At 42.7% G+C, this 25,815-nt stretch overlaps 1 protein-coding gene across 4 annotated transcripts in view; it reads right to left on the reverse strand.

The window, feature by feature from the left end:
• The window catches only part of SYT16 (synaptotagmin 16), a 123,719-nt gene that overhangs the window by 34,726 nt on the left and 63,178 nt on the right, over positions 1-25,815 (reverse strand). For 3 of the 4 annotated variants that reach the window (XM_073638708.1, XM_073638707.1, XM_073638709.1), the window contains exons 2-3: positions 18,951-19,130; positions 14,493-15,059 (exon numbers count right to left, since the gene is read on the reverse strand). In XM_073638708.1, coding sequence (XP_073494809.1) covers positions 14,493-14,997 — 505 coding nt within the window. In that variant the 5' untranslated portion in view covers positions 14,998-15,059; positions 18,951-19,130. The remainder of the gene's footprint in view (positions 1-14,492; positions 15,060-18,950; positions 19,131-25,815) is intronic. The other variant, XM_073638710.1, reaches the window with a different exon arrangement.

The raw sequence follows: 25,815 nt of genomic DNA on the forward strand, positions 1-25,815 counted from the left end.
GAGAAAGTAGGTGACAGAAGGGAGACAGTACCTTACAGGAAAGAGAACCTAATGGAGGAGAGAGTATGTGACAAAAGGGAGAGAGTACCTAACAGGAAAGAGAACCTAATGGAGGAGGGAGTGTGACAGAAGGGAGAGAGAACCTTACAGGAAAGAGAACCTAATGGAAGAGAGAGTAGGTGACAGAAGGGAGACAGTACCTTACAGGAAAGAGAACCTAATGGAGGAGAGAGTATGTGACAGAAGGGAGAGAGTACCTAACAGGAAAGAGAACCTAATGGAGGAGGGAGTGTGACAGAAGGGAGAGAGAACCTTACAGGAAAGAGAACCTAATGGAGGAGAGAGTATGTGACAGAAGGGAGAGAGTACCTTACAGGAAAGAGAACCTAATGGAGGAGAGAGTAGGTGACATAAGGGAGAGAGTACCTTACAGGTAAGAGAACCTATTGGAAGAGAGAGTAGGTGACAGAAGGGAGAGAGTACCTTACATGAAAGAGAAGGTAATGGAAGAGAGAGTAGGAGACAGAAGGGAGAGAGTACCTTACAGGAAAGAGAACCTAATGGAGGAGAGAGTATGTGACAGAAGGGAGAGGGTACCTTACAGGAAAGAGAACCTAATGGAAGAGAGAGTAGGTGACGGAAGGGAGAGCGTACTATATGAAAGAGAACCTAATGGAGGAGAGAGTATGTGACAGAAGGGAGAGAGTACCTTACAGGAAAGAGAACCTAATGGAAGAGAGAGTAGGTGACAGAAGTGAGACAGTACCTTACAGGAAAGAGAACCTAATGGAGGAGAGAGTATGTGACAGAAGGGAGAGAGTACCTAACAGGAGAGAGAACCTAATGGAGGAGGGAGTGTGACAGAAGGGAGAGAAAACCTTACAGGAAAGAGAACCTAATGGAGGAGAGAGTATGTGACAGAAGGGAGAGGGTACCTTACAGGAAGGAGAACCTATTGGAAGAGAGAGTAGGTGACAGAAGGGAGATAGTACCTTACAGGAAAGAGAAGGTAATGGAAGAGAGAGTAGGTGACAGAAGTGAGAGAGTACCTTACAGGAAAGAGAACCTAATGGAGGAGAGTGTAGGTCACAGAAGGGAGAGAGTACCTTACAGGAAAGAGAACCTAATGGAGGAGACAGTATGTGACAGAAGGGAGAGGGGTACCTTACAGGAAAGAGAAGGTAATGGAAGAGAGAGTAGGTGACAGAAGGGAGTGAGTACCTTACAGGAAAGAGAACCTAATGGAGAAGAGAGTATGTGACAGAAGGGAGAGGGTACCTTACAGGAAAGAGAAGGTAATGGAAGAGAGAGTAGGTGACAGAAGGGAGAGAGTACCTTACAGGAAAGAGAACCTAATGGAGGAGAGAGTATGTGACAGAAGGGAGAGAGTACCTTACAGGAAAGAGAAGGTAATAGCGGAGAGAGAACCTTACAGGAAAGAGAACCTAATGGAGGAGGGAGTATGTGACAGAAGGGAGAGAGAACCTTACAGCAAAGAGAACCTAAAGGAGGAGAGAGTATGTGACAGAAGGGAGAGGGTACGTTACAGGAAAGAGAACCTAATGGAGGAGAGAGTAGGTGACAGAAGGGAGAGAGTACCTTACAGGAAAGAGAACCTATTGGAAGAGAGAGTAGGTGACAGAAGGGAGAGAGTACCTTACAGGAAAGAGAAGGTAATGGAAGAGAGAGTAGGTGACAGAAGGGAGAGAGTATCTTACCGGAAAGAGAACCTAATGGAAGAGAGTGTAGGTCACAGAAGGGAGAGAGTACCTTACAGGAAAGAGAACCTAATGGAGGAGAGAGTAGGTGACAGAAGGGAGAGAGTACCTTACAGGAAAGAGAACCTAATGGATGAGAGAGTAGGTGACAGAAGGGAGAGAGTACTTTACAGGAAAAGAACCTAATGGAGGAGGGAGTAGGTGACAGAAGGGAGAGAGTACTTTACAGGAAAGAGAACCTAATGGAGGAGAGAGTAGGTGACAGAAGGGAGAGAGTAATTTACAGGAAAGAGAACCTTATGGAGAGAGTATGTGACAGAAGGGAGAGAGTACCTTACAGGAAAGAGAACCTAATGGAGGAGAGAGTATGTGACAGAAGGGAGAGGGTACCTTACAAGAAAGAGAAGGTAATGGAAGAGAGAGTAGGTGACAGAAGGGAGAGAGTACCTTACAGGAAAGAGAACCTAATATAGGAGGGAGTATGTGACAGAAGGGAGAGGGTACCTTACAGGAAAGAGAAGGTAATGGAAGAGAGAGTAGGTGACAGAAGGGAGAGAGTACCTTACAGGAAAGAGAACCTAATGGAAGAGAGAGTTGGTGACAGAAGGGAGAGAGTACCTTACAGGAAAGAGAACCTAATGGAGGAGAGAGTATGTGACAGAAGGGAGAGAGTACCTTACAGGAAAGAGAAGGTAATAGCGGAGAGAGTATGTGATAGAAGGGAGAGAGAACCTTACAGGAAAGAGAACCTTATGGAGGAGGGAGTATGTGACAGAAGGGAGAGAGAACCTTACAGGAAAGAGAACCTAATGGAGGAGAGAGTATGTGACAGAAGGGAGAGGGTACCTTACAGGAAAGAGAACCTAATGGAGGAGAGAGTAGGTGACAGAAGGGAGAGAGTACCTTACAGGAAAGAGAACCTATTGGAAGAGAGAGTAGGTGACAGAAGGGAGAGAGTACCTTACAGGAAAGAGAAGGTAATGGAAGAGAGAATAGGTGACAGAAGGGAGAGAGTACCTTACCGGAAAGAGAACCTAATGGTAGAGAGTGTAGGTCACAGAAGGGAGAGAGTACCTTACAGGAAAGAGAACCTAATGGAGGAGAGAGTATGTGACAGAATGGAGAGAGTACCTTACAGCAAAGAGAAACTAATGGAGGAGAGAGTAGGTGACAGAAGGGAGAGAGTACCTTACAGGAAAGAGAACCTAATGGATGAGAGAGTAGGTGACAGAAGGGAGAGAGTACTTTACAGGAAAAAGAACCTAATGGAGGAGAGAGTATGTGACATAAGGGAGAGAGTACCTTACAGGAAAGAGAACCTAATGGAGGAGGGAGTAGGTGACAGAAGGGAGAGAGTACTTTAGAGGAAAGAGAACCTAATGGAGGAGAGAGTAGGTGACAGAAGGGAGAGAGTAATTTACAGGAAAGAGAACCTAATGGAGGAGAGAATATGTGACAGAAGGGAGAGAGTACCTTACAGGAAAGAGAACCTAATGGAGGAGAGAGTAGGTAGCAGAAGGGAGAGAGTACCTTACAGGAAAGTGAACCTATTGGAAGATAGAGTAGGTGACAGAAGGGAGAGAGTACCTTACAGGAAAATGAACCTATTGGAAGAGAGAGTAGGTAACAGAAGGGAGAGAGTACTTTACAGGAAAGAGAACCTAATGGAGGAGAGAGTAGGTGACAGAAGGGAGAGAGTAATTTACAGGAAAGAGAACCTTATGGAGGAGAGAGTATGTGACAGAAGGGAGAGAGTACCTTACAGGAAAGAGAACCTAATGGAGGAGAGAGTATGTGACAGAAGGGAGAGGGTACCTTACAGGAAAGAGAAGGTAATGGAAGAGAGAGTAGGTGACAGAAGGGAGATTGTACCTTACAGGAAAGAGAACCTAATGGAGGAGGGAGTATGTGACAGAAGGGAGAGAGTACCTTACAGGAAAGAGAACCTAATGGAGGAGGGAGTATGTGACAGAAGGGAGAGGGTACCTTACAGGAAAGAGAAGGTAATGGAAGAGAGAGTAGGTGACAGAAGGGAGAGAGTACCTTACAGGAAAGAGAACCTAAGGGAAGAGAGAGTTGGTGACAGAAGGGAGAGAGTACCTTACAGGAAAGAGAACCTAATGGAGGAGAGAGTATGTGACAGAAGGGAGAGACTACCTTACAGGAAAGAGAAGGTAACAGCGGAGAGAGTATGTGATAGAAGGGAGAGAGAACCTTACAGGAAAGAGAACCTAATGGAGGAGGGAGTATGTGACAGAAGGGAGAGAGAACCTTACAGGAAAGAGAACCTAATGGAGGAGAGAGTATGTGACAGAAGGGAGAGGGTACCTTACAGGAAAGAGAACCTAATGGAGGAGAGAGTAGGTGACAGAAGGGAGAGAGTACCTTACAGGAAAGAGAACCTATTGGAAGAGAGAGTAGGTGACAGAAGGGAGAGAGTACCTTACAGGAAAGAGAAGGTAATGGAAGAGAGAATAGGTGACAGAAGGGAGAGAGTACCTTACCGGAAAGAGAACCTAATGGAAGAGAGTGTAGGTCACAGAAGGGAGAGAGTACCTTACAGGAAAGAGAACCTAATGGAGGAGAGAGTATGTGACAGAATGGAGAGAGTACCTTACAGCAAAGAGAAACTAATGGAGGAGAGAGTAGGTGACAGAAGGGAGAGAGTACCTTACAGGAAAGAGAACCTAATGGATGAGAGAGTAGGTGACAGAAGGGAGAGAGTACTTTACAGGAAAAAGAACCTAATGGAGGAGAGAGTATGTGACATAAGGGAGAGAGTACCTTACAGGAAAGAGAACCTAATGGAGGAGGGAGTAGGTGACAGAAGGGAGAGAGTAATTTACAGGAAAGAGAACCTAATGGAGGAGAGAGTATGTGACACAAGGGAGAGAGTACCTTACAGGAAAGAGAACCTAATGGAGGAGAGAGTAGGTAGCGGAAGGGAGAGAGTACCTTACAGGAAAGTGAACCTATTGGAAGAGAGAGTAGGTGACAGAAGGGAGAGAGTACCTAACAGGAAAGAGAACCTAATGGAAGAGAGAGTAGGTGACAGAAGGGAGAGAGTACCTTATGGAAAAGAGAATCTGACGAAGGAAACAGTACTTGAAGGGAAAGAGAGTACCTGACAGATCAAAGAGTACTTTAATGGAAAGAGTACCTGAAAAAAAGGAGAGAGTACCTTAAAAGAAAAAGTACCTAACAGACTTTAGAGTACCTAAAGGGAGAAAGCACCTGACAAAAAAGATTGCCTGTGTTTTCCTTCACCTATATTTGTATATCCTTTCATGACAATCTGATAATCCTGCACCCTTTTGATCCTGTTAATATAACATGACGGAAGGAGAGAGTTCCTGATGGGAAAGAGTACCTGACAGAGAATTAAGTACCAAAAGGGAGAGCATACCTGACATAGTCAAAGTTCCTTCTGGGAGAGAGTACCTGAGAGATGAAAGAGTACCTCTGTTTTCCTTCTATTAGTATGCTGCTATACCTTTTATATGACCGTCTAATAATCTGGCACTCCTCTGATCCTGCTAATCCTGGATTAAAGGAATATACAGTGATGTGAAAAAGTGTTTGCCCCTTTCCTGATTTCTTATTCTTTTGCATGTTTGTCACACTTAAATGTTTTAGATCACAAAATTTAAATATTAGACAAAGATATCACAAATAAACAAAAAATGCAGTTTTTAAATGAAGGTCTTTATTATTAAGAGGAAAAGAAATCCAAACCTACAGGGCCCTGTGAAAAAGTGATTGCTCTCCCCCCTGCCCTTAAAACATAAATTAACTGTGGTTTATCACATTATGAGAGTTCAATTCCCCTAGCCACACACAGGCCTGATTACTGCCACACCTGTTCTCAATCAAAAAATCACTTAAATAGGACAAAGTGAAGTAGACCAAAAGATCCTCAAAAGCTAGACATCATGCTGCGATCCAAAGAAATCCAGGAACAAATGAGAAACAAAGTAATTGAAATCTAACAGTCTGAAAAAGGTTATAAAGCCATTTCTAAAGCTTTGGGACTCAAGCGAACTACAGTGAGAGCCCTTATCAACAAATGGCAAAAACATGGAACACTGATGAACCTTCCCAGGAGTGGCTGGTCGACCAAAATTACCCCAAGAGCGCAGCGATGACAAATCCAAGAGGTCACAAAAAACCCGGCAACAACATCCAAAGAACTGCAGGCCTCACTTGCCTCAGTTAAGGTCAGTGTTCATGACTCCACCATAAGAAAGAGATTGGGAAAAAATAGCATGCATGGCAGAGATCCAAGATGAAAACCACTGCTTAGCAAAAAAAACATAAAGGCTCGTCTCAGTTTTGCCAGAAAATATCTTGATGATCGCCAAGACTTTTGGGAAACTACTCTGTGGACTGACGAGACAAAAGTTTAACTTTTTGGAAGGTGTATGTGCCATTTTATCTGGCGTAAAAGTAACACAGCATTTCAGAAAAGGAACATCATACCAACAGTAAAATATAGTGGTGGTAGTGTGATGGTCTGGGGCTGTTTTGCTGCTTCAGAACCTGGAAGACTTGCTGTGGTAGATGGAACCATGAATTCTGCAGTCTACCAAAAAATCCTTAAGGAGAATGTCTGGCCATCTGTTCGTGACCTCAAGCTGAAGCGCACTTGGGTAATGCAGCAGGACAATGATCCAAAACACACCAGCAAGTCCACCTCTGAATGGCTTAAAAAAAAAAAATAAAGACTTTGGAGTGGCCTAGTCAAAGTCTTGACCTTAACTCGATTGAGATGCTGTGGCATGATCTTAAAAAGTTGGTTCATGCTTGGAAACCCTCCAATGTGGCTGAATTACAACAATTTTGCAAAGATGAGTGGCCAAAATTCTTCCAGAGCACTGTAAAAGACTTATTGCCAGTTATTGCAAACACTTGATTGCAGTTGTTGCTGCTTTGGACGGCCCAACCAGTTATTAGGTTTAGGGGGCAATCACTATTTCACACAGGGTCCAGTAGGTTTGGATTTCTTTTTCCCTTAATAATAAAGACCTTCATTTAAAAACTGAATTTTGTTTTACTTGTGTTATCTTTGTCTAATATTTAAATTTGTTTTGTGATCTGAAACATTTAAGTGCGACAAAGATGCAAAAGAATAAGAAATCAGGAAGGGGGCAAACACTTTTTCACACCACTGTATTTTCTTAAAAAATGAAGGTCAATACTGTACATTTTCTTTAAATGTTATTCTCTACAAAGGTGTGAAATATCCTCATATAGAGCACTGACGAAAAATGTACATCTTTGCTGTAGAAGGCATCTAATTTATAATTCCTAGTAAACTGATGAATGTTTATCCAGCCAAAAAAGTCTTAGTTGCGAGTAGTCAAAAGGCTCAAAGCAAATCCAAAAATAACGTCTTCCACAAGAAAATCCATCAGAAATGAGAGAGAGAAAAAAATCTATATTTTGGTCCTTCTTTCCTCGCTGATATTCATTAATAGACTTTAGAGAACATTCAGGCCTCTTATGTCAATAAAGGAAAGGTCCGTGCAGCGCCTGAGCCAGAAGTGCCATTTTATGTCCTTGAATAGAAAAAAATGGGGGCACTTCAGAAAAGCCTGCACTGGATAAAAGGCCGAGATCTACGGCATATTGTTCTACACTATGGCTGCAAAGAACTCAAGAAAAACATCCTGATAAAAGTCAACATTGGAAATGTAATGGGTTCAGCTCTTGATTACTGAATATGATGTACTTATTATCCGGTCATCAAATCAGACTCCCGCTGGGACTGAAGTACCAGGACTAATGTGGAGAGGTTATATGGGACATGTGCGTGCATAGAGGGGCGCTATTAACTGGAGACATCAAGCAAAACTCTGCGCTGTCCACAGGAAACCAATATTAGTCAGTGAATGTCCTTTCAACAATGGGCCCCTACCCGCTCCCACCACCACACTCATCTATGTTTGGTGCCCACCCCCTCCTCCCAAATCTCCATCTTTATGTGGGAATGGGGACAGGGGCATTACTTCACCTAGGACAAAGATATGTCACTTTTCTAGCTACCGTGTTTCCCCAAAAATAAGACAGGGTTATTTATTATTTTTTGCCCCGAAAGATGGCTTAGGGCTTACTTTCAGGGGATGTATTTTTTTCCATGAATAACAATCCAAATTTAATTTTGAACAAAAAAATCAACACTTATTCAAATATAATCATGTCATCACACGCACATTGCACATACACATGTCTATAATATACACACAGCACATACATACATACACATGCATATCCACTCACAGCACATACATTCACATGTGTATACACACACAGCACATACATTCACATGTGTATACACAGACAGCACATACATTCACATGTGTATACACACACAGCACATACATTCACATGTGTATACACACACAGCACATACATTCACATGTGTATACACAGACAGCACATACATTCACATGTGTATACACACACAGCACATACATTCACATGTGTATACACACACAGCACATACATTCACATGTGTATACACACACAGCACATACATTCACATGTGTATACACACACTGTACATATGATACATACCGGCCTGTCTTTTCTTCCGTTCCTCTAGACTCCCGCAATTAAAGGACCTTTGGTGACATCATGGTCAAATGACCGTGATATTAACGAAGGTTCTTAAGGAGTCTTAACCTCGGAATAGAAATGCTGGGGGCCCCTAAGAGAGTGGGGGGCTTGTGCAATTGCCCAGTTTGGCCCCCCTCCCCGGTCCCCTTCAATGCCAGCCCTGACTGTAAATAGGACTTATTTTTGGAGTAGGGTTCAAGCATACTCCAAAAATCCTGTAAAATCAGGCTAGGGCTTATATTCGGGGTAGGTCTTGCTTTCGGGGAAACACAGTAGATGGGCCATAGGCTGCCCAATAGTCTTTCTGTTTTATAAGAGTCTACTAGTATTATAGCTGGCACGTGATATCTATTTTACCTTGGGGCTCAGGAGCTTTAAAGGGGTTGTCCAATAGTAAAATACATTTTCATTTTTCCAGCAAATAATAATAAACTTAAATATACTCACCTACCAGCGCCTCTGTGGATCCATCACAAGCTGTTCCGGAAGTCTGTGCCAGCTTTGGAAGCATGTCTGCTCCATTCAGAAGTCACAGGACCACTGCAGCCTGTGATTTGCTGCAGCGTTCAGTTGACTAGAAGATCAAGTCATTGGATTGCACTCCGATGACACGCTTTTCTAATCCCGTAACCACTGCCCCAATGGAGCAGATGCCGCTTCCAGAGCCGGTGCAGACCTCCAGAGTGTCATGCGCTGGATTCAAGGAGACATTGGAAGGTGAATAAACTCCCATTTATTATTTTAAAAACATCCATGCATGAAAATTAATTTGTCACTATTGGACAACCCCTTTAAGTTTTACCTCTGTCTGTGTTAATATCTAGCACCCGTGGGCACATTCTGCTGTAGCGGTTGAGTCTATATTACTGTCTGTACGGGATGTTCTTGGTATAGCTTGATGCCGGACATATGGGTCATGATATGCATCATGGCTTCTTATGAGATAAGAGGCAACAGTTGCACTTGAGTCAATGGATTCTCTGCCATATATGATCACATTTATTTTAGAATTATTACCAATTTTGCGTTTGGACCCAGGATCTTTAAGTTACACCACAAGTCTCAGTCTTGTATCCAAATACCCTGGCTAGGGCAGAGGGGTTTGTTGACACCCAGGCACTCTCTAGCACCCCTGACACATGCAGTTCCCATGTGTCATTTCATGGCTTCTCATAATAAAAGACATCAGAAAGGTTGAGATCCTGGTGTAAAAAGTTTGACAATCCCTGAAAAAGTGCGATTGTCAAGTTCATGAAAGTTCATGAAACTTTAGTCAACTGATCTTAATTCTGGAAACCCACCATGGTGATCCCATCAGTCACGAGGATGATTAAAGAGCTATTCCCATGATAGTAAATGATTGTCTAGTGTTAGTAAATGACATTGCTTAACAATTGTGGGTCTCTGACCACTGGGACCCCCATCGAAGCTCATATGGAAGGTATATCAGTGAGGGTTAAAGGGAATCAGTCAGCAGTTTTTGCGATGTAATCTGAGAGCAGTATGGTGTAGGGGTAGAGACCTTGATTCCAGAAATGTATCACTTAGTTTACTGGGTACAGCAGTTGTGATACAATCACAGTTTACTCTGCTGCAGATTTATCAGAGCTCGGAATACTGAGCTTTGTATAACGAGCCCACGCCCCTGATTGGCTGCTTTCTGTGTACATTGTATACTGACAGAAAGCAGCTGATTGGAGGTGGGGGCATGGTTGGACCAGGAGGGACTAGACACAAGGTCCTGTAGTGATAACTCCTGCTGATAAAACACTCATTGTACTGAAACAAAACCACACAGGCTAGTAAGTGACACATCGCTGGCATCAGGGTCTCAGCCCCTACATCATGCTGCTCTCAGTTTACGTAGCAAAAAAAAAAAACTGCTGACAGATATTCTTAAAGACTTAAAGATTATGTTGGTTTGCAGTGGTCCTATTTAGATTATAGCCAGCCTAAAATATGAAACCTTTATTCCCTATAGACAGGGATAACGTATACTCCGATGTAGAGTTACACTTTGAAGCTTGTCCTATAATACTAGTAGATTGGATGAATACAGTCTTGGCAATCATGTTGTGTAGGCAGCTGAAAATCAACGTTAGGAAAATATACTCCCACACGAAAGGTCCTTCTTCACCATGGAAGAGGAGAATCAAAAAATGAGAGCACGACACGAGTGTCACAATCAGAGGGCCATCAATCATGCCTGCGGGTTATTAAGCATATGTACAGTATGTAAGTGCAGGAATCTTATAGAATACAGATGTAGCAGAGCTGAATTTGCTTTTTAACTGTTTCCTTATCTGCAAAACCTCCACAAATAATAAGGTTTCAGTATTCAGAATTTCTTTAGTACAGCAGTTACAGTTTGCATTATATCGGTATTACTATTTGCTTGTACCGCAGCATTAAGCACATATATTACATAGCTACATCTTGTCTTTTATATATTGTGGTTATTCCTTAATGCATGTACTTTATATTCATTAATGTGTCATTTAAGATAACTTTTCAGACAGTGACCATTTAAGTACATGAGGAAAAACACTATTTTTGGCCATTATGTGACTTGTATCCTCCATTTTTCATAAATGTTCCCCTATAGAGGCTGAAGCTCTAACTTTTAGTTCTTCCTGAGCTAGCGGGTGGAAACTAGCTGCTACACTCAGCCATGAGGGATTCCTGCTCTCCTGCCTCTGTAGCGAAAGACAGAAGTCGCAGCATGAAGGGTATCATATAACAATACTGAGCGGTGTAGCTGTGAATCCAGCTTCGGGACGGGCTAAAACAAATGCTGCCTAAAGCGGAGTGCTTTTCACTGTATATATAGTATAATAGAAGGAGTAACCTGACACCTCAGTGATCTGGCAGTCTGTCTTCCTCTGACCAAGATGGATTTTAGCTGAAATCAGAGAGGATGTCGAGTCCAGGAAGTGGGGTAGGGAGAGAAGTGGCTCCATAAGTGGAGAAAAAAGCTGATTTTTTGATAAAGATATATTGTAAAGCTTCTTATATTGCCTGTGACCGTTTAAGAGCATCTATAATTTTGCACATAAGTTAAAAAGATCTTATAAAGATCAACTGGTAGTAAATCTCACTGCAATCACCTGCTTGATCAGCATGTGTATGGAGTATATGCCTCTATTTGCAACTATTTTGGGGCTGCTTCAATTCATAAAAAATAATAAAAAAGCAAATTTAAAGGATCTCATTAAAAATATTCAATCGTTTAGTGTATACAGCTCCTATGCAGACTTATGTGCCTCCATGGATACATACTACAAATTAAACCCAGTGTAGTCTGATCCCACAGTCCTGCTACTGTTTGGTAGGTTTTTGGAAGTAGAGGACAGCTGCAAAAGAATATGACTAGAAGACCAGACTATACAAGATTTATAACAGGGGATATATTGTTCCAAGTCCCAATTATAATATATTCACATTAGTGTACACCACCAGAAAATACAATCAGATTATTAAGGAAGGGAAAATATTGTGAGAATGTGAATAAAATGTAAGTTTTATTGTCATATGACGTGCGTTTCGCCATTATTGTTGGCTTCTTCTAGGGACCTTGAAGAAGCCAACAATAATGGCGAAACACTCGTCATATAACAATAAAACTTCCATTTTATTTACATTCTCACAATATTTTTCCCTTCCTTAATAATTTAATGATACAAGGTTTGTATTCTGTAACTATTGAAACACATAGGTCAGCCTAAGAGCTGCATACATGTGGGATATTTTTTAGGCAGCATGAATGACTGAGGAACTCTCATTTCTGTAACAGTAATATGGAGAATAAACTCGAAGATACAAAATCCCCATTTCGATCAATTAGGGAGAATATACCGGTCCAGAAAGCCATCTTTTGGGAGCGCCAGTTGTACCATATAATCAGCGCTGACCGGGTGAAGAGGATTTATTTTCTCTTTTACGTCGCCATTGACAACCATGTCTGCAATAAGAATCCAGAAGTGTTTCCATGGAAACAAAAAGCTTTCAACATATTCCATTTGTGGCAACTTGTCTTACGCGCGGCCATTGTAAATGATGGAAAGTGGGTCAGTGAGTATGAAAGGTCTGCGGACAGAACGGTCTATTAATCCACCGGAAATATGATTATTCTGTAAAACAAAACATCACATGCAATGTAACCAGGAGAATATGCATCTCTCATTAGATAATGGCCAATTATACCACTTCATGGAGCAACAGCAGGGAGATAAAATGGCTATTACCCCATGAAAAAGAAATCATTATTAAGCGGAAACTCTAGTAAATACTCTATTGTAATTATTTATATGAGACTATTGGGGCGTGTTGAAAATTGTAGCTTACTCAAATGCTGGACAGTTAAAGTTTAAAGCAGATCAGTCAGCACTTCACCAGATTTCACAATGCAAACTACAAATATTAATGAGAAGATCTCTTTGACCTGAGGAGGCTGGTGTAGTTACTTTGAAAACTCAAGTTGAATGGCTGTATAATTCTTTCTGAAAGTTTAAACTTAATCTCAATCCACCTAGTCGGATTAACAGCTTCTCAGTGTGCCTTCTCCCTGCCGCTGCTAAATCTCTGTCCACATAGTCTGATTGACAGCTTCTCAGTGTGCCTTCTCCCTGCTGCTGCTAAATCTCTGCCCACATAGTCTGATTGACAGCTTCTCGGTGTGCCTTCTCCCTGCTGCTGCTAAATCTCTGCTCACATAGTCTGATTGACAGCTTCTCAGTGTGCCTTCTCCCTGCTGCTGCTAAATCTCTGCCCACATAGTCTGACAGCTTCTCAGTGTGCCTTCTCCCTGCTGCTGCTAAATCTCTGCCCACATAGTCTGATTGACAGCTTCTCAGTGTGCCTTCTCCCTGCTGCTGCTAAATCTCTGCCCACATAGTCTGATTGACAGCTTCTCAATGTCCCTTTTCCCTGCCGCTGCTGAATCTCTGTCCACATAGCCTGATTTGCATCTATTTATTGTCTCTTCTATCGGCTTCTGTTGAATCTCCATCCACCTAGCTGGGTTGATAGCTCCTCAATGTCCCTCCTACCAGCTTCTGCTGAATCTCAACCATGAAGCCCAGTTGACAGCTTCTTGGTGTCCCTTCTCCCTGCCACTGCTGAATCTCTGCCCACCTAGCCCGATGACAGCTCCTCCATGCCTCTCCTCTGCTGCTGATTCTTTACCACCTAACCAGATTATCAGCTCTTCAGTGTCCCTCCCCTCTGCTACTGTTGGGTCTCCACCCACCTAACCTGATTTGCAGCTTTCCAGTGTCCCTCCTCTTTGCTACTTCTGATTCTTCGCCCACCTAGCCTTATTGGTAGCTCCTTAGTGTCCCCTCTCCCTAGTTCTGCTCAATCTCTACCACCTAGCCTAACTGACAGCTCCTCAATGTCCCTCCTCCCTGCTGAGATCTCCCACTACTTAGTACAAGCTGCAAATGAAAATCTGGCTGGCTCGGTGGGTGGAGACTGAATGCACTTGGACTCATAAGCTAAGGGTCTATGAACCTATGCACCATTCTGTGCCATATGGTCCAGACCCCCACCAATCTGCAGGGCATTTCAGTCACTGTGACATATATGAGAAAAAAGTGTAGATGTTCTTTAAGAAAATGTATTACATATTTTGTAATTTATACATTCCACTCTTCATATCAAAAACAATTCCCTTTTAGACCATTACCGTCAGTCCTTTCTCGAAAAGCCTGATGGATGGGGCAAAACATTGTATAATTCTGCTGTAGAATAGTATGGATTTATTGCCAGCTTTACCAAATAGCTTGGAGCAGAATGAAATGAATCCATCCCGTATGTAACAAGTAGCCCTAAAAGCCAGGAATCACTGGTCAGTTCACACATGTTAGTTCTCCGAGATACATGGCGTTATACCAAGAAGGGTACCAAAGAGTTAAAGCTATGAAGAAAAATAGCAGATCCGTTTCCTGGCAATTATGGACTTTACAATGAAGCATTATTATGTGCTTTGAATCTGCAGCAGATAAACATTTTAGAGAGAATTATTTGTGAAAAATTGCTTTCAGCGATGCATTAACTAGAACAATAAATGTCATAAATTCCAGGGGAGACAACGAAGGTGTTAAAAAGGTTGGGTAGAAGAAGAATGACGAAGATCTTACCTGAGACGTTTCTTACCATTAATTGTTCCTACAGAACTAAAAGTTGGCGTTTCAAGGTCTCTCAAAAGAGTTTTTATTTCATTATTCACATATTCTTCATCTCCGGGGATTGAAGAGAGGGTTTCTAGCAGGAGACTGTCCTCCTGGGCTTTAGGTGTTAACTTTGATGTCTCATAATGTGGTTTGTCTTTGGAGACTTTCACTACTTCTGGACTGACTTGAAGTTCCTGTTCCAGGTTACTGGTGTCCTCTTCTTCTTCAGACGTCCAGGACTCGGCATCTGAGTTGTGAACTAGTGGTGGGTTCTTACTGAAAAACTCTTCTTCAGGAAAGTCATCAAGACTGGGATCATATTCATTTAGCTCTAAACTTTCATCGCTGATCGTTCTGGGGTTTACTTTAGTTACATTTGTAGTTGGATTGGTTGGGGCACCTCCGGTCAGGTGAACCGCTTCACACATACGAGATATCCAAGAAGAAACCGGCTGGAAGAAATTCTGGCCAGCCATGTCTAAAACCATGACCAGAATTTGTTCATCAGGTTTTCAAATCTTCTTGATCGCCACAATTTTAAATCCGTGAGCTACAGAATAAGCATTATTGAAAGTAAGGTTCTTTCTGTCTTAGTAGATATCTATCATCACATCCTGCCATAGTTTACATCTAGTATGTCCTGTATAAAAATATCAATTTTTTTATTTCATTACATAATTTGACCTTGTTTTTTTGTAGATTAACGTAAATCTACAAAGACATTTTCATCTAATGGATTTAATCCCTTTATTTAAACCATTTCCTGCTTACTTTTTCCTATTTATTTCTCAAAGACATCTGAGAACTTTGGACAACCCATCAATCCCAAGATTGGGTCGCTGGGTCAGTCTCATCGACAATGAGTAGAGGGCATTAAGGACCATCGATCCTTTCAAAGTGGGATTTAAAGGGGTTTCCTCATCTTCTTCGGAAGCACACTGCTCCCCTGCCTCCTGGCTTCCTGCTTGATTGGGGGACCTTGTGCTCCTGCTTGATCGACCGTTCAGACTAGTGGCATTATAGTGCCACTAGCCCAAACTAAGTGCTTTCTGATGCTGCCATATAAGATTGTCTGACTCTTTAGCCTCCGAGGAGTGCAGTGGCACTGAGCAGTGCCTACAATCTCTATTGGAAAGAGCTTGTAAGCACTGGGCATGTTCGGACTCTGCTGCTAGATTCCAGCAGTGGCCAGACTCTCTCCATTCTGGAGAACTGAAAGAATTTTTCACAACAAGGTTAAATTACAAAGTTACTTTGTTTTACAAGTAGTTTATAATTTTACCCATGAAACAAAATGAGAATAACACCTTAAAGCTGGATATACACATTAGATAGCTGTCGGCCGAACGATGCTTTGGTCGATCATTCAGCCGACAGCCGATCGGCCGAGTGCTCTTGTGCTCTCTATGAAAAAGCTGCCCACTGACACGTCTGTTGGCGGCTCATCTCTGGTAGAACAATGTGATCGATGGTCCGAAATCGGACAAACAAAATCGACATCTCCTCCACCCATCAGTCGTCTGGCTGGCGCCCCCATACACATTAGACTGTAGGCCATACCCATCAAGTTCAGCAAACATTAATATAATGTGTACGGGGGCTTAAGAGCCTCATTCTCTAAACCAATGAGTGTCCCAAAAGTTGGACCCCTAATGATCTGGGATATCCTGTGAACAGCTGATAAGTTGTTAGAAGTTGGGCTAACCCCTTTGAAGGCAATAAGTCACTTCGAGAGGTATCTGGTGGCTGCTTACTCCCCTCTCCCTATTGATACCACATGCACGCTCAACTGAACAGAGTGTGCATAGGTATAAGAGGTCATAAGGGATATCTGTGAGCCGACCGCTCAGTACACCAAGTGTATGACCAGCCTTATTATATGAGATCCCTGGGAAACAATCTAATCGGGGGAAATGGGACAAGTAGGGTCATTCCCACAGAACAGTGTGTTTTTTTTTTTAGATGGTCCTGGTATTAAGGCCCCGTCACACTTAGCGACGCTGCAACGATCCCGACAACGATACGACCTGTCAGGGATCGTTGCTGCGTCGCTATGTGGTCACTGGTGAGCTGTCAAACAGGCAGGCTCACCAACGATCAGGGGAGCAGTGACATCGTGGAAAGAATCTTTCCACGATGTCCCGCTCCTGGTTACCAGCCTGCTGAAGCAGGAGCAGGCTGGTAACCATGGTAAACATCGGGTTACTAGGGGCACACGCGCACCTAGTAACCCGTTGTTTATCATGGTTACCACTCTGCTACAGTGAGCGGGAGGTTACCGCTCACTTTAGCAGGCTCATAACCATGATAAACAACGGGTTACTAGGTGCGCGTGTGCCCCTAGTAACCTGATGTTTATCATGGTTACCAGCCTGATCGCTGGTCCCGCTGGTCACACACAGCGATGTGTGCTGACCAGCGGGAGGGCAACGACCAAAAAATGGTCCAGGACATTCTGCAGCGATCAGCGACCTTACAGCAGGGGCCTGATTGCTGCAAAGTGTCACACATAGTGACATCGCTGGTGAGGTCGCTGTTGCATCACCAAAACCATGACACAGCAGCGATCTCAGTAGCGATCTCGCTATGTGAGACGGGGGCTTTAGTTAAAAGAGGGATAAGAGATCCCTCCTAGGGATAACGAAAACCTGAACCTCACCCAGCACATAGCCAAGAAAACAAAAAATCAAGTACAAGACTCACTGTATCTTGATGAAAGGACATTATGATGAAATACTTAAGACGCCATGACAGGAAGACAGCAGAGACATCAAGAGAACCAGAAGAAGTTGGAAAGCAACTTACTACAAGTGACACAGATGTTAGTGACATTCAATGACACAAGGCAGATGGACGGCAAACAAATTCCCTGGTTGTTAAATCTGACGTGTACGAAAGAATCAGGGAGAGAAAGCTAGATAGTCAAGGAGATATCGAAACCAGATGTGACGAATCGTACAACAATATCGATGCAAAATAAACCAGATTCCATGGATTATCTTTCACTGCTTCTTAAAGAGAATCTGTCACCAGTTGTTTGACAATTAATCTGAGAGCAGTATAATGTAGGGGCAGAGACCCTGATTCCATTGATGTATCACTTACTGGGCTGCTTGCTGTAGTTTTGATAAAATCACTGTTTTATCATCAGGAGACTGGTAAATCTGCTGCCAGGTAGTCAAACCCCGCCCAAACCCCTGATTGGTAGCTTTTTATGTACACTGTACCAATCAGTGGTGTGGGTGGGGTTATACTCAGCTCAGCATTCCGAGCTCTGCTAGATCTACAGCAGATAAAACTGTGATTTTATAAAAATGGCAGCAAGCAACCCAGTAAGTGATACATCGCTGGAATCAGGGTCTCTGCCCCTACATCATACAGCTCTCAGATTACATAGCAAAAACCTGGTGACAGATTCTTTTTAAAGGGGTTGCATAGGATTAGAAAAATGTGGCTTTCCTTCTACAACAGCATCACACCTGTTACCCAATGGGGCTCACAATCATTATACAACGCTGCATAATATGTTGGCGTTATATAAGCAATGAAATAAGTGAACTATGGCTCAGCCCCATTCACATAAATGGAAGTGAATTGAAATGCCAAATGTATCCCATAACCAGCTTTTTTTGAAAGAAGACAGTTACATATATATAATTTTATTTTTTTTTTTTGCAATGACAGACATCCTTGCTAAGTGGGCCCTTCAAACTTGAGATTGGGGTTCTGAAATGTAACAAAGATAGTCGAGCATTGAACTTGGCTATCACCATGAATGGAGCAGTAGAGCCCATGTGCGGCCACCTCTCCATTGTAAAGGGTTAGGCGGAGGACCCAGAGGTCAGACCTTCAACGATCAGCAAATTAGCAACTATCCTCTGGATAAGTGATGACTTTCTGAGATGAAACAAACAATCTCTTTAACTTAAGTAGTGGTATTTGGTTGGTTAATGGCTAGTTTCACTTAATGCTATCATTATCACTTGACTAATCTTCCCCTTTCATCATGAAGACATTGAACAACCTACACCAAAGTGACAACCATATCCAATGGATTGGCGAGACCTCTTCTAAACCCAGTAGCCCAAAAAAAGAGCAACTTATAATTCTCCAATAGATAACCTAGATTCAATAAATGTGAGCCATATATTTTCCAATTAGAGTAATTTATAAAATGTCGAAAAAAAAGCCCTATGCGTAGTATCAGCATATACAAAGCACATATAGACGGAGTCGTATAGCTTCACTCACATATCAGAAAGCATGCAGAACATCAATGAGCTGGAGAGAAGACGAGGAACGTGTTAGTAGATAATCGTCACACACCATGTAACACTCTGACATTCGCTATCACATTGACCCCTCTTTTTCATATAGAAGACAACATGGTTGAGAACCCACTAAAGTTTCCACTCTTCAGTATGAGCAATGCAAAACTTACCAAGTCCTTGGAGAATTCCAGATTTTTCTTTAGGTCGTTTTCTCCTTCCACGTTGGTCCAAACATGGGAAATCCCCAATTTTCTCAAAGCACAACTTCTTATTTATAAGGAGGAAAAGAATGGCCAGGAGAACAATGAATACACCCACCGCAGATAGAAAACCAATGGCTTCCGGGGTGACTAGAAAACAAAATAAATTGTTTATTAATGAGGGAGAAGAGTTGGGAGATGGGAAACTAATTTTACCAAAATGTTGAGTAGAAAGTCCCAATGCTGGAGTCCTAAAGTGGCCTCTCTGCTCTGGGAGCCATTGTAGCCATTTAGCTGGGCCCATAATGATCATGAGACCAGATTTCATCCGGCTAGGACTTCTCAAAAAAGTGGGCAATGGGGGCAGACTCACTAATTTTGGCTCATCAAGACACCACCTGAACCCAATAGTTATTTTTCGTAAATTATACTGACATGGCATGACGTTGGTAAAGTCGACGATCCTATATATTTTCCTATCAATCCAAAAGGTGATCTAAATAATTGTTGCGATAACGACTACAAGATGTGTCCTATCTTTCTCCTTCCTAAAATTAATATCTCACCAAGCTAAGTAGGCAAACTATCTTATATCTATGGCCAACCTAAAGGCAACCGGGTCATGGCGACCTTGGTTTTAATTGTTGGCCATCATTTTTAGCAGGAGAAACCATACTTGGCAAACATTCATACAGACTTTTGGTCCAGATTTGAGGATACAAGCAGCAAAAAAGTAGATGAGACCGTGACAAATTTCATTCACTTTTCTGTGGAAACAATCTACATGGAAATTGACCTGCAGTGTAGATGTTAAATATGCAGCGTGTCAACTCGTGCTGCAAAAAGAGCTAGAATTTGTTGCAAAATGTCCTCATCGATTTCAATGGAAAAAATCTAAATCTGTCAAACAAATCCTATTGTTGTAGATTGTGTTGCAGATTATCTGTAGATCTTGTTGGCTTGTCCATCGCTGGTGGCGACAGTATAGAAACAGGCAAGGACCTGGCAAGCATTACCATGGGAGTGGCAGAAGATTGGGAAAATGAGTATACTCTTGTAGACTGTGAGCCCTTGCGGGCAGGGTCCTCTCTCCTATGGTACCAGTCGTTGACTTGTATTGTTCAAGATTATTGTAATTGTTTGTGCTATGTATATCCCTTTTCACAGGTAAAGCGCCATGGAATAAATGGTGCTATAATAATACTCATTTTTTATTTTAACCAATTGGCAATGGCAATTCCACAATTCACTGTGGGCTGCCACTATGCATTTCTCTGCAGGTTTCTCCTAATTGTAGGAAATTTTTCACTGCAATTTTTGCACATTTTAATATTTTTTAGGCATAATATGGTTTCATAGGACCTTAACGTGGTCTTACTATAGCCTAAAATGGCTGCACACAGAGGCTTTGCCCCATGCATGGAACTCCACAGATGCTTATGGGCTATAGTTATGGCAACTCAATGACTTACACCTCATCAGTTGAAAAATCACCAGATTGACCACCAGCAAGTGATCATATCAAGTTACAACAGCCGATCACGTCTTCCACAAACTAGAGATTTTTAACTGGCCACATGTGAAGGTGCCCATAAACTTTCAATCACTGTCGGCCTAAAGATTTTCATTCACATTTTCGCTCAAATCGAAAGTGTAATGTGTATGGGGGTCTCCCGATTCACCCCGATAGATGATGTTGGGGGGGGGGGAGAATGTTCCGACCATTGGAATTCCAACATTTGATCCTTTTTTTCTGCGTGTAGATAAGCCATCGACAGAAAAGTCTGGCACTGACTCTTCCCTAGAGCACATAGGAGCACTCGGCCGGGCTGAGCTGAGCGTTTCTGTGCTTGGTGGAAGAGTGCAGTCAATCGTTTGTCCTCGGCCATCTAATGTGTAGGGAGGCTTTAACAAACTTTCTCATATACTTACAGTCTAGATTCAGCTGAGCACGTATGTGTTCTTAGTAAGAAGTGGGGCATAAGCCGCTAGATCCTTCTGGTGATGGCTTTTTCTCCTTTGAGGAGAAATGATCAGGCATATTAAAATTCAACATGCCCCATCCTTTTAACTTTAACATAGGTTAAACAATCAATAATGGCCATCGTAACTCCCTACAGAACTAGACTCATTGTGGGGTAGAGTTTGACGTTAAATGTTCACCTCAAACGACAAGGGACGGAGGCGCAGGAAGGTCCACTGCCCAACAAAACATGACTATTGCAGGCGAGCTCTTTACATATTACTGGCGTGTAATATGTCATTTAAGTTAAACAGTAAGTAAATCCTCATGAGTCCTCAGCACTAACCAATAACCACAACTCACACAGGTCAACACAGAAGACGTAGTGAAGCCCTGTAAGCAAACAATCTTTATACACAGAATTCTCCGTCCTATAAAATGTGGATGACAATACAGATATGGTGTAAAGGGGAAAGCTGGATGTAGTGTACTGCATGACCTCGAGATTTATAGAAAATGTGACGCCAAAGAATTATGTACTTCTAGATGTAACTCAATATGAACAGGGGCATAACTATGGTGGGTGCAGGAGATGCATAGGAAGGGTCTGAAAGGTGCCTCCGGGAACAATAATCATAAAAGACCAGCATGTGTAGGGGACACTCTTGATGATTTTGCATTGGGGCCCACCAGCTTCAAGTTACACCAGCCCCTTTTAAATTAGGGCAAGGTTCAGATGTCCTCAGATGTCCTAGTAAAGCTTGAATTGTGCTTTGAATTGAGCAACTTTTCAGGGGTTCAACAACAATTATGGCCCCATACACGTTAACTAACGTTGGCCAAACCCATCGATATCAACCGGTTTGGACAATAGTCTAACAGATGATTGTCGGTGGATATAAGGATCTGGCATGTCCAAAGAGATAAGCCACTGCTAGAAATGACTGATGGCTGCTCTCATAAAGAGCGGCGGAGTGAGCATTCCTGTGTATGGAGGAGTTGGGAGAGATAGTTGCCGGCAGAGCCATTGTTCAGCCTTGATAGATAATATAGATAGATAACAAGGGGAGATGGATGGGTGAGATGGATGGGTGAGATGGATGGGTGAGATGGATGGGGAGATGGAGAGATGAGATGGATGGAGAGATGAGATGGAGAGATGAGATGGAGAGATGAGATGGATAGATATGAGAGATAGATTGATATAAGATAGGTAGATAGATGGGTAGATAGATGAAATGCATAAACTAGCAATACACAAACCTCAAAAAGATTTCTTACCAGGCTTAATTATTTAAGATGAACAGATCATTTCTCTCCACTCTTGATTTACTATGTGATCGGCTTACTAGAGGATGCTCGTTGGGTAGTTCTGCACCCAGTGTGCTTACAGATGCCTTAAAGGGAACCTATCAGAATGATTTTACTACTAGTGCAACAATAAAAATGATACCTGCCTTTTAGTAATCCAATGTGCCACTGCTGAGAAATCAAGCTTTGAAGACACATGCAAATTAGTAGGGAAGTGCATTGTGGGCTTGTCAGTACACTTTGCGTGCATTAAATTGTCTTCAATACTCTTCCATGTGGCTGTACAGCTTGATTTCTCAGCTCTGGCACATCGGATTACTACAAGGCAGGTATCCTTTTTATTGGTGTACTAGAATCAATACAGTCACAGCACTGGTTTCAGAAGGTCATCCTGACGGGTTCTCCTTAATGTATAAAGCATATAACTGACATTAATAGGTCTTCTGGGGAAGGGGACTAGCAAACACTTGCACTGTTAAAGGGATCATCTCACCAAAGTCTCTGAGAGTGTGACGTGGGCAACTATGTTCTGCTGACCTGTCAAGTATGTTCAATGGTGCCGATTTCCCTTTAAATTCTGTATGTTTGGCGCTTAAAGAGTTATTTGCTAGCAAAGAAGGTGGCGGTGAAATGAGCACACAGATTGCATCAGAGTCTGGCTCACCCCGATCCGATGACAAGTCACATGGGGATATGTGTTTGCTTTGATTTTTAACACCTACAGCCGCTGCTATTAATTTATACCCGAGCTCGAAAATCACAAGTTACTTTAGTCACAATGTGACACCGGTGCAGACGCAGCATTAAAAACTATTATGGGAGAAAATACAGAAAATATCTATCATTCATCTATCTATCTATCTATCTATCTATCTATCTATCTATCTATCTATCCCATATCTAATATCTATCTATCTATCTATCTATCCCATATATAGGGGAAGGGTGCACTCAATATTCCTTTTGGTGACATATTTAATATATCATCCCCCTATGCAATGCAGTTATTAGTGTATGGACCATAGAGAGACCCAGAGAGATGGCCCCTGCCTACATCTATCATGTGACAGTAGACAAGATAGGCAGGGGTCACATATAATCTGGACACTTATTCAAAGCAATTTCATTGGCAGCGGTGACATCACGTCGTAGTATGTGGCTGCCACAGGCGTAGCGGTCTCATAACTTCTATCTTGGCAAGACAGCTGATATTTTCAAAGGGTTTAAAGAGGGTTTTAACTACTTTTATCCTTTCTGTGGGGCCAACACTAGCACCACCACTGATCACCCCTTATAGCAGCCTGATGTGTACAGTATACAAAGCAGAACAGCACAGCTCCATACACTGTTAGTGTCACAGGTGTGTCAGGTGTAATAGACAGTTGCTCTGGATCTGTCTGTGGAAGGTCACTGCATTTGGCATTGCAGACACCTTCTTAATCCTTCTTCCTTTAAGACCCAGCAGCGACCTCCCTCCTGCTGCTGTTTGACACACCCTTGCATGGGAGTTAAAAACCCTCAGTTTGCTCCAGGGAATCACCGGTGATACTTATATGTACTTTGTGCATGCTTGGAGCACTAGCAGTCAGCTAGCTTTTTCTCTGGTGCCCTTGAAGGACAGTTGGTGTTACTCCTCTGGAGTCTGCTCAAGCTAAGTTAATCCCCTTTGTTTGTCTACCTTGTTGTCTTTAGTTTGTAGTAGGGCCTGATCAGTGCTCACCCCTCCCCCACTCTATCTAGGGCCAAGCTCTAGGGACATACAGGGTTTAGGGTCTTGCCCGGCGATAGGTGTGGACCCTATATAGGGACGGTAGGGTAGGCAGGGTGATATTAGAACTGCTTAGGGGTCTCCACCGCCGTTTCCCTAATGTTTGGGTTTCCTCCTCCCTCTTCCCTTTGTGTTGCACTTAGTCTTTCCCACACCTTGCGTGACAGTTAGGTGGCCGCTGATGGGTACTGCAGCTCAGTTCCTATCTGCCAGCAGCCACAGAGCAGTATATGGAGCTGTCCTGTTCCGCTCCATACACTGTATACATCAGGCCGTCATCAGAGGTGATCAGTGCTGCTGCTAGTGTTGGCCCCCTACCAATCTGATATTGCTGAACCTATCTTAAGGATAGGTAATTAAAATAAATTAGTGGACACCCCCTTTAAGCCCCTTTTGGTCTATTATAATTCGAAACTGTAAAACTCCCTTTAATTTTCTCCTTTCCTTACATTCTATTTTGCCTTCTCTTACAAATGAAACTGAGTCTCCAGAGATCAGCCATGTTCCCCTCACCTCTTCCCCATCATCGGTCTGATTAGGACAACTACCTGCAGCAGAAGCCTCATCCCTCTGTCATGACTGAAGCAGGACAAAATCTTATTAAGCTACACACCTGGGTTAAAGGGTGGGACGGTGCTTCAGTTGTTTTTTTTTTTCAGCCAAAGATATAGCTTTTCAGCAGGAAATTAAAGGGGTTGTCTAGGCTTTGGGTACAAGTCACTATGTGACTGTAGACGTGTGAATCCTCCCATTGTGCAATGTGCACGTTGACAGGATTCGACAGTGCCGAGAGCAGGTAGACACATGACTGCAAGTATGCGATTTGCATACATATAGTCACGTGCCAACTAGACGTGTGCTTCCTTGCTCAATACATGTGTATTGAGCGAGGCTAGAAACATCTAGTCGGGATGTGGCCGGAAGTATGCAAATCGCACTGGAGAATCCTGACAGCGCTCACTGTGAGGATTCACAAGTCTGCAGTCCTAGAGTGACTGTAGACTTGAGCCCCAAGCCTGGACAACCCCTTTTATCCTTTGTTATCTATAGGATTTCTGCAAGACTGACTTTTTTAGGATCATGCAGAAAATGCTGCAGAATGAGGTGAGGGTGACTATTTTTCTAAATTTGATGTTTCTTTTATAACCTGATCTTGGGCGTTGTATCATATTATTATGTTGATCTATCTAACTGTGGAATCCATATTTGGACAACCCCTTCCTTACGTTTGCACCAAATGCCCTAATGGGGGCACTTTGCAAGGGTCCCGAATAAGTTGTAAGGCATTGTGTGCCTACAAGTATTCCTTTACTACTAGGTGGTGGCCAACATTTTAGGTTCTCCAAGCTCCGCTTGTATGATGTTACACAATCCTCTGCAGTTTTTCCTGCCGTCTGCCTGTTTGTGTTCCCCCCTCTCGAGTCAAATAATTGTCTCCGCATCCTCGTTTCATGCAAATGTTTAGTACAAAATGACAAAATATTATGCCTTATTACCTTAATTAATTACACCTTCTATGTGTGTGTGCAACAAGCTATTATTTTCCCACTGGTACAAAAGACATTTTTCATTACTGGATTATAATGATTGTACATGCAAAGAGCCTAGAGGGAGGGGCGGCCGCGTAGGAAGAAGTTCTTAAGGAAACCATACAGAGAAAGTAAGTCGGTGATTAGCAGCGAGGCTCGCTCAAATGTTCACACCCACTCGCCTGCCTACACTTTGTGCTACATTGTATCCATTCTATCGGAAAGGCTGGGCACAGAGGCATCCAGAACCATCTGCAACGTGTG

This window comes from Phyllobates terribilis, unplaced genomic scaffold, assembly GCF_046119375.1.
Source record: "Phyllobates terribilis strain yellow unplaced genomic scaffold, ASM4611937v1 Scaffold_7__3_contigs__length_470593459, whole genome shotgun sequence".
Lineage (NCBI taxonomy): Eukaryota > Metazoa > Chordata > Amphibia > Anura > Dendrobatidae > Phyllobates > Phyllobates terribilis.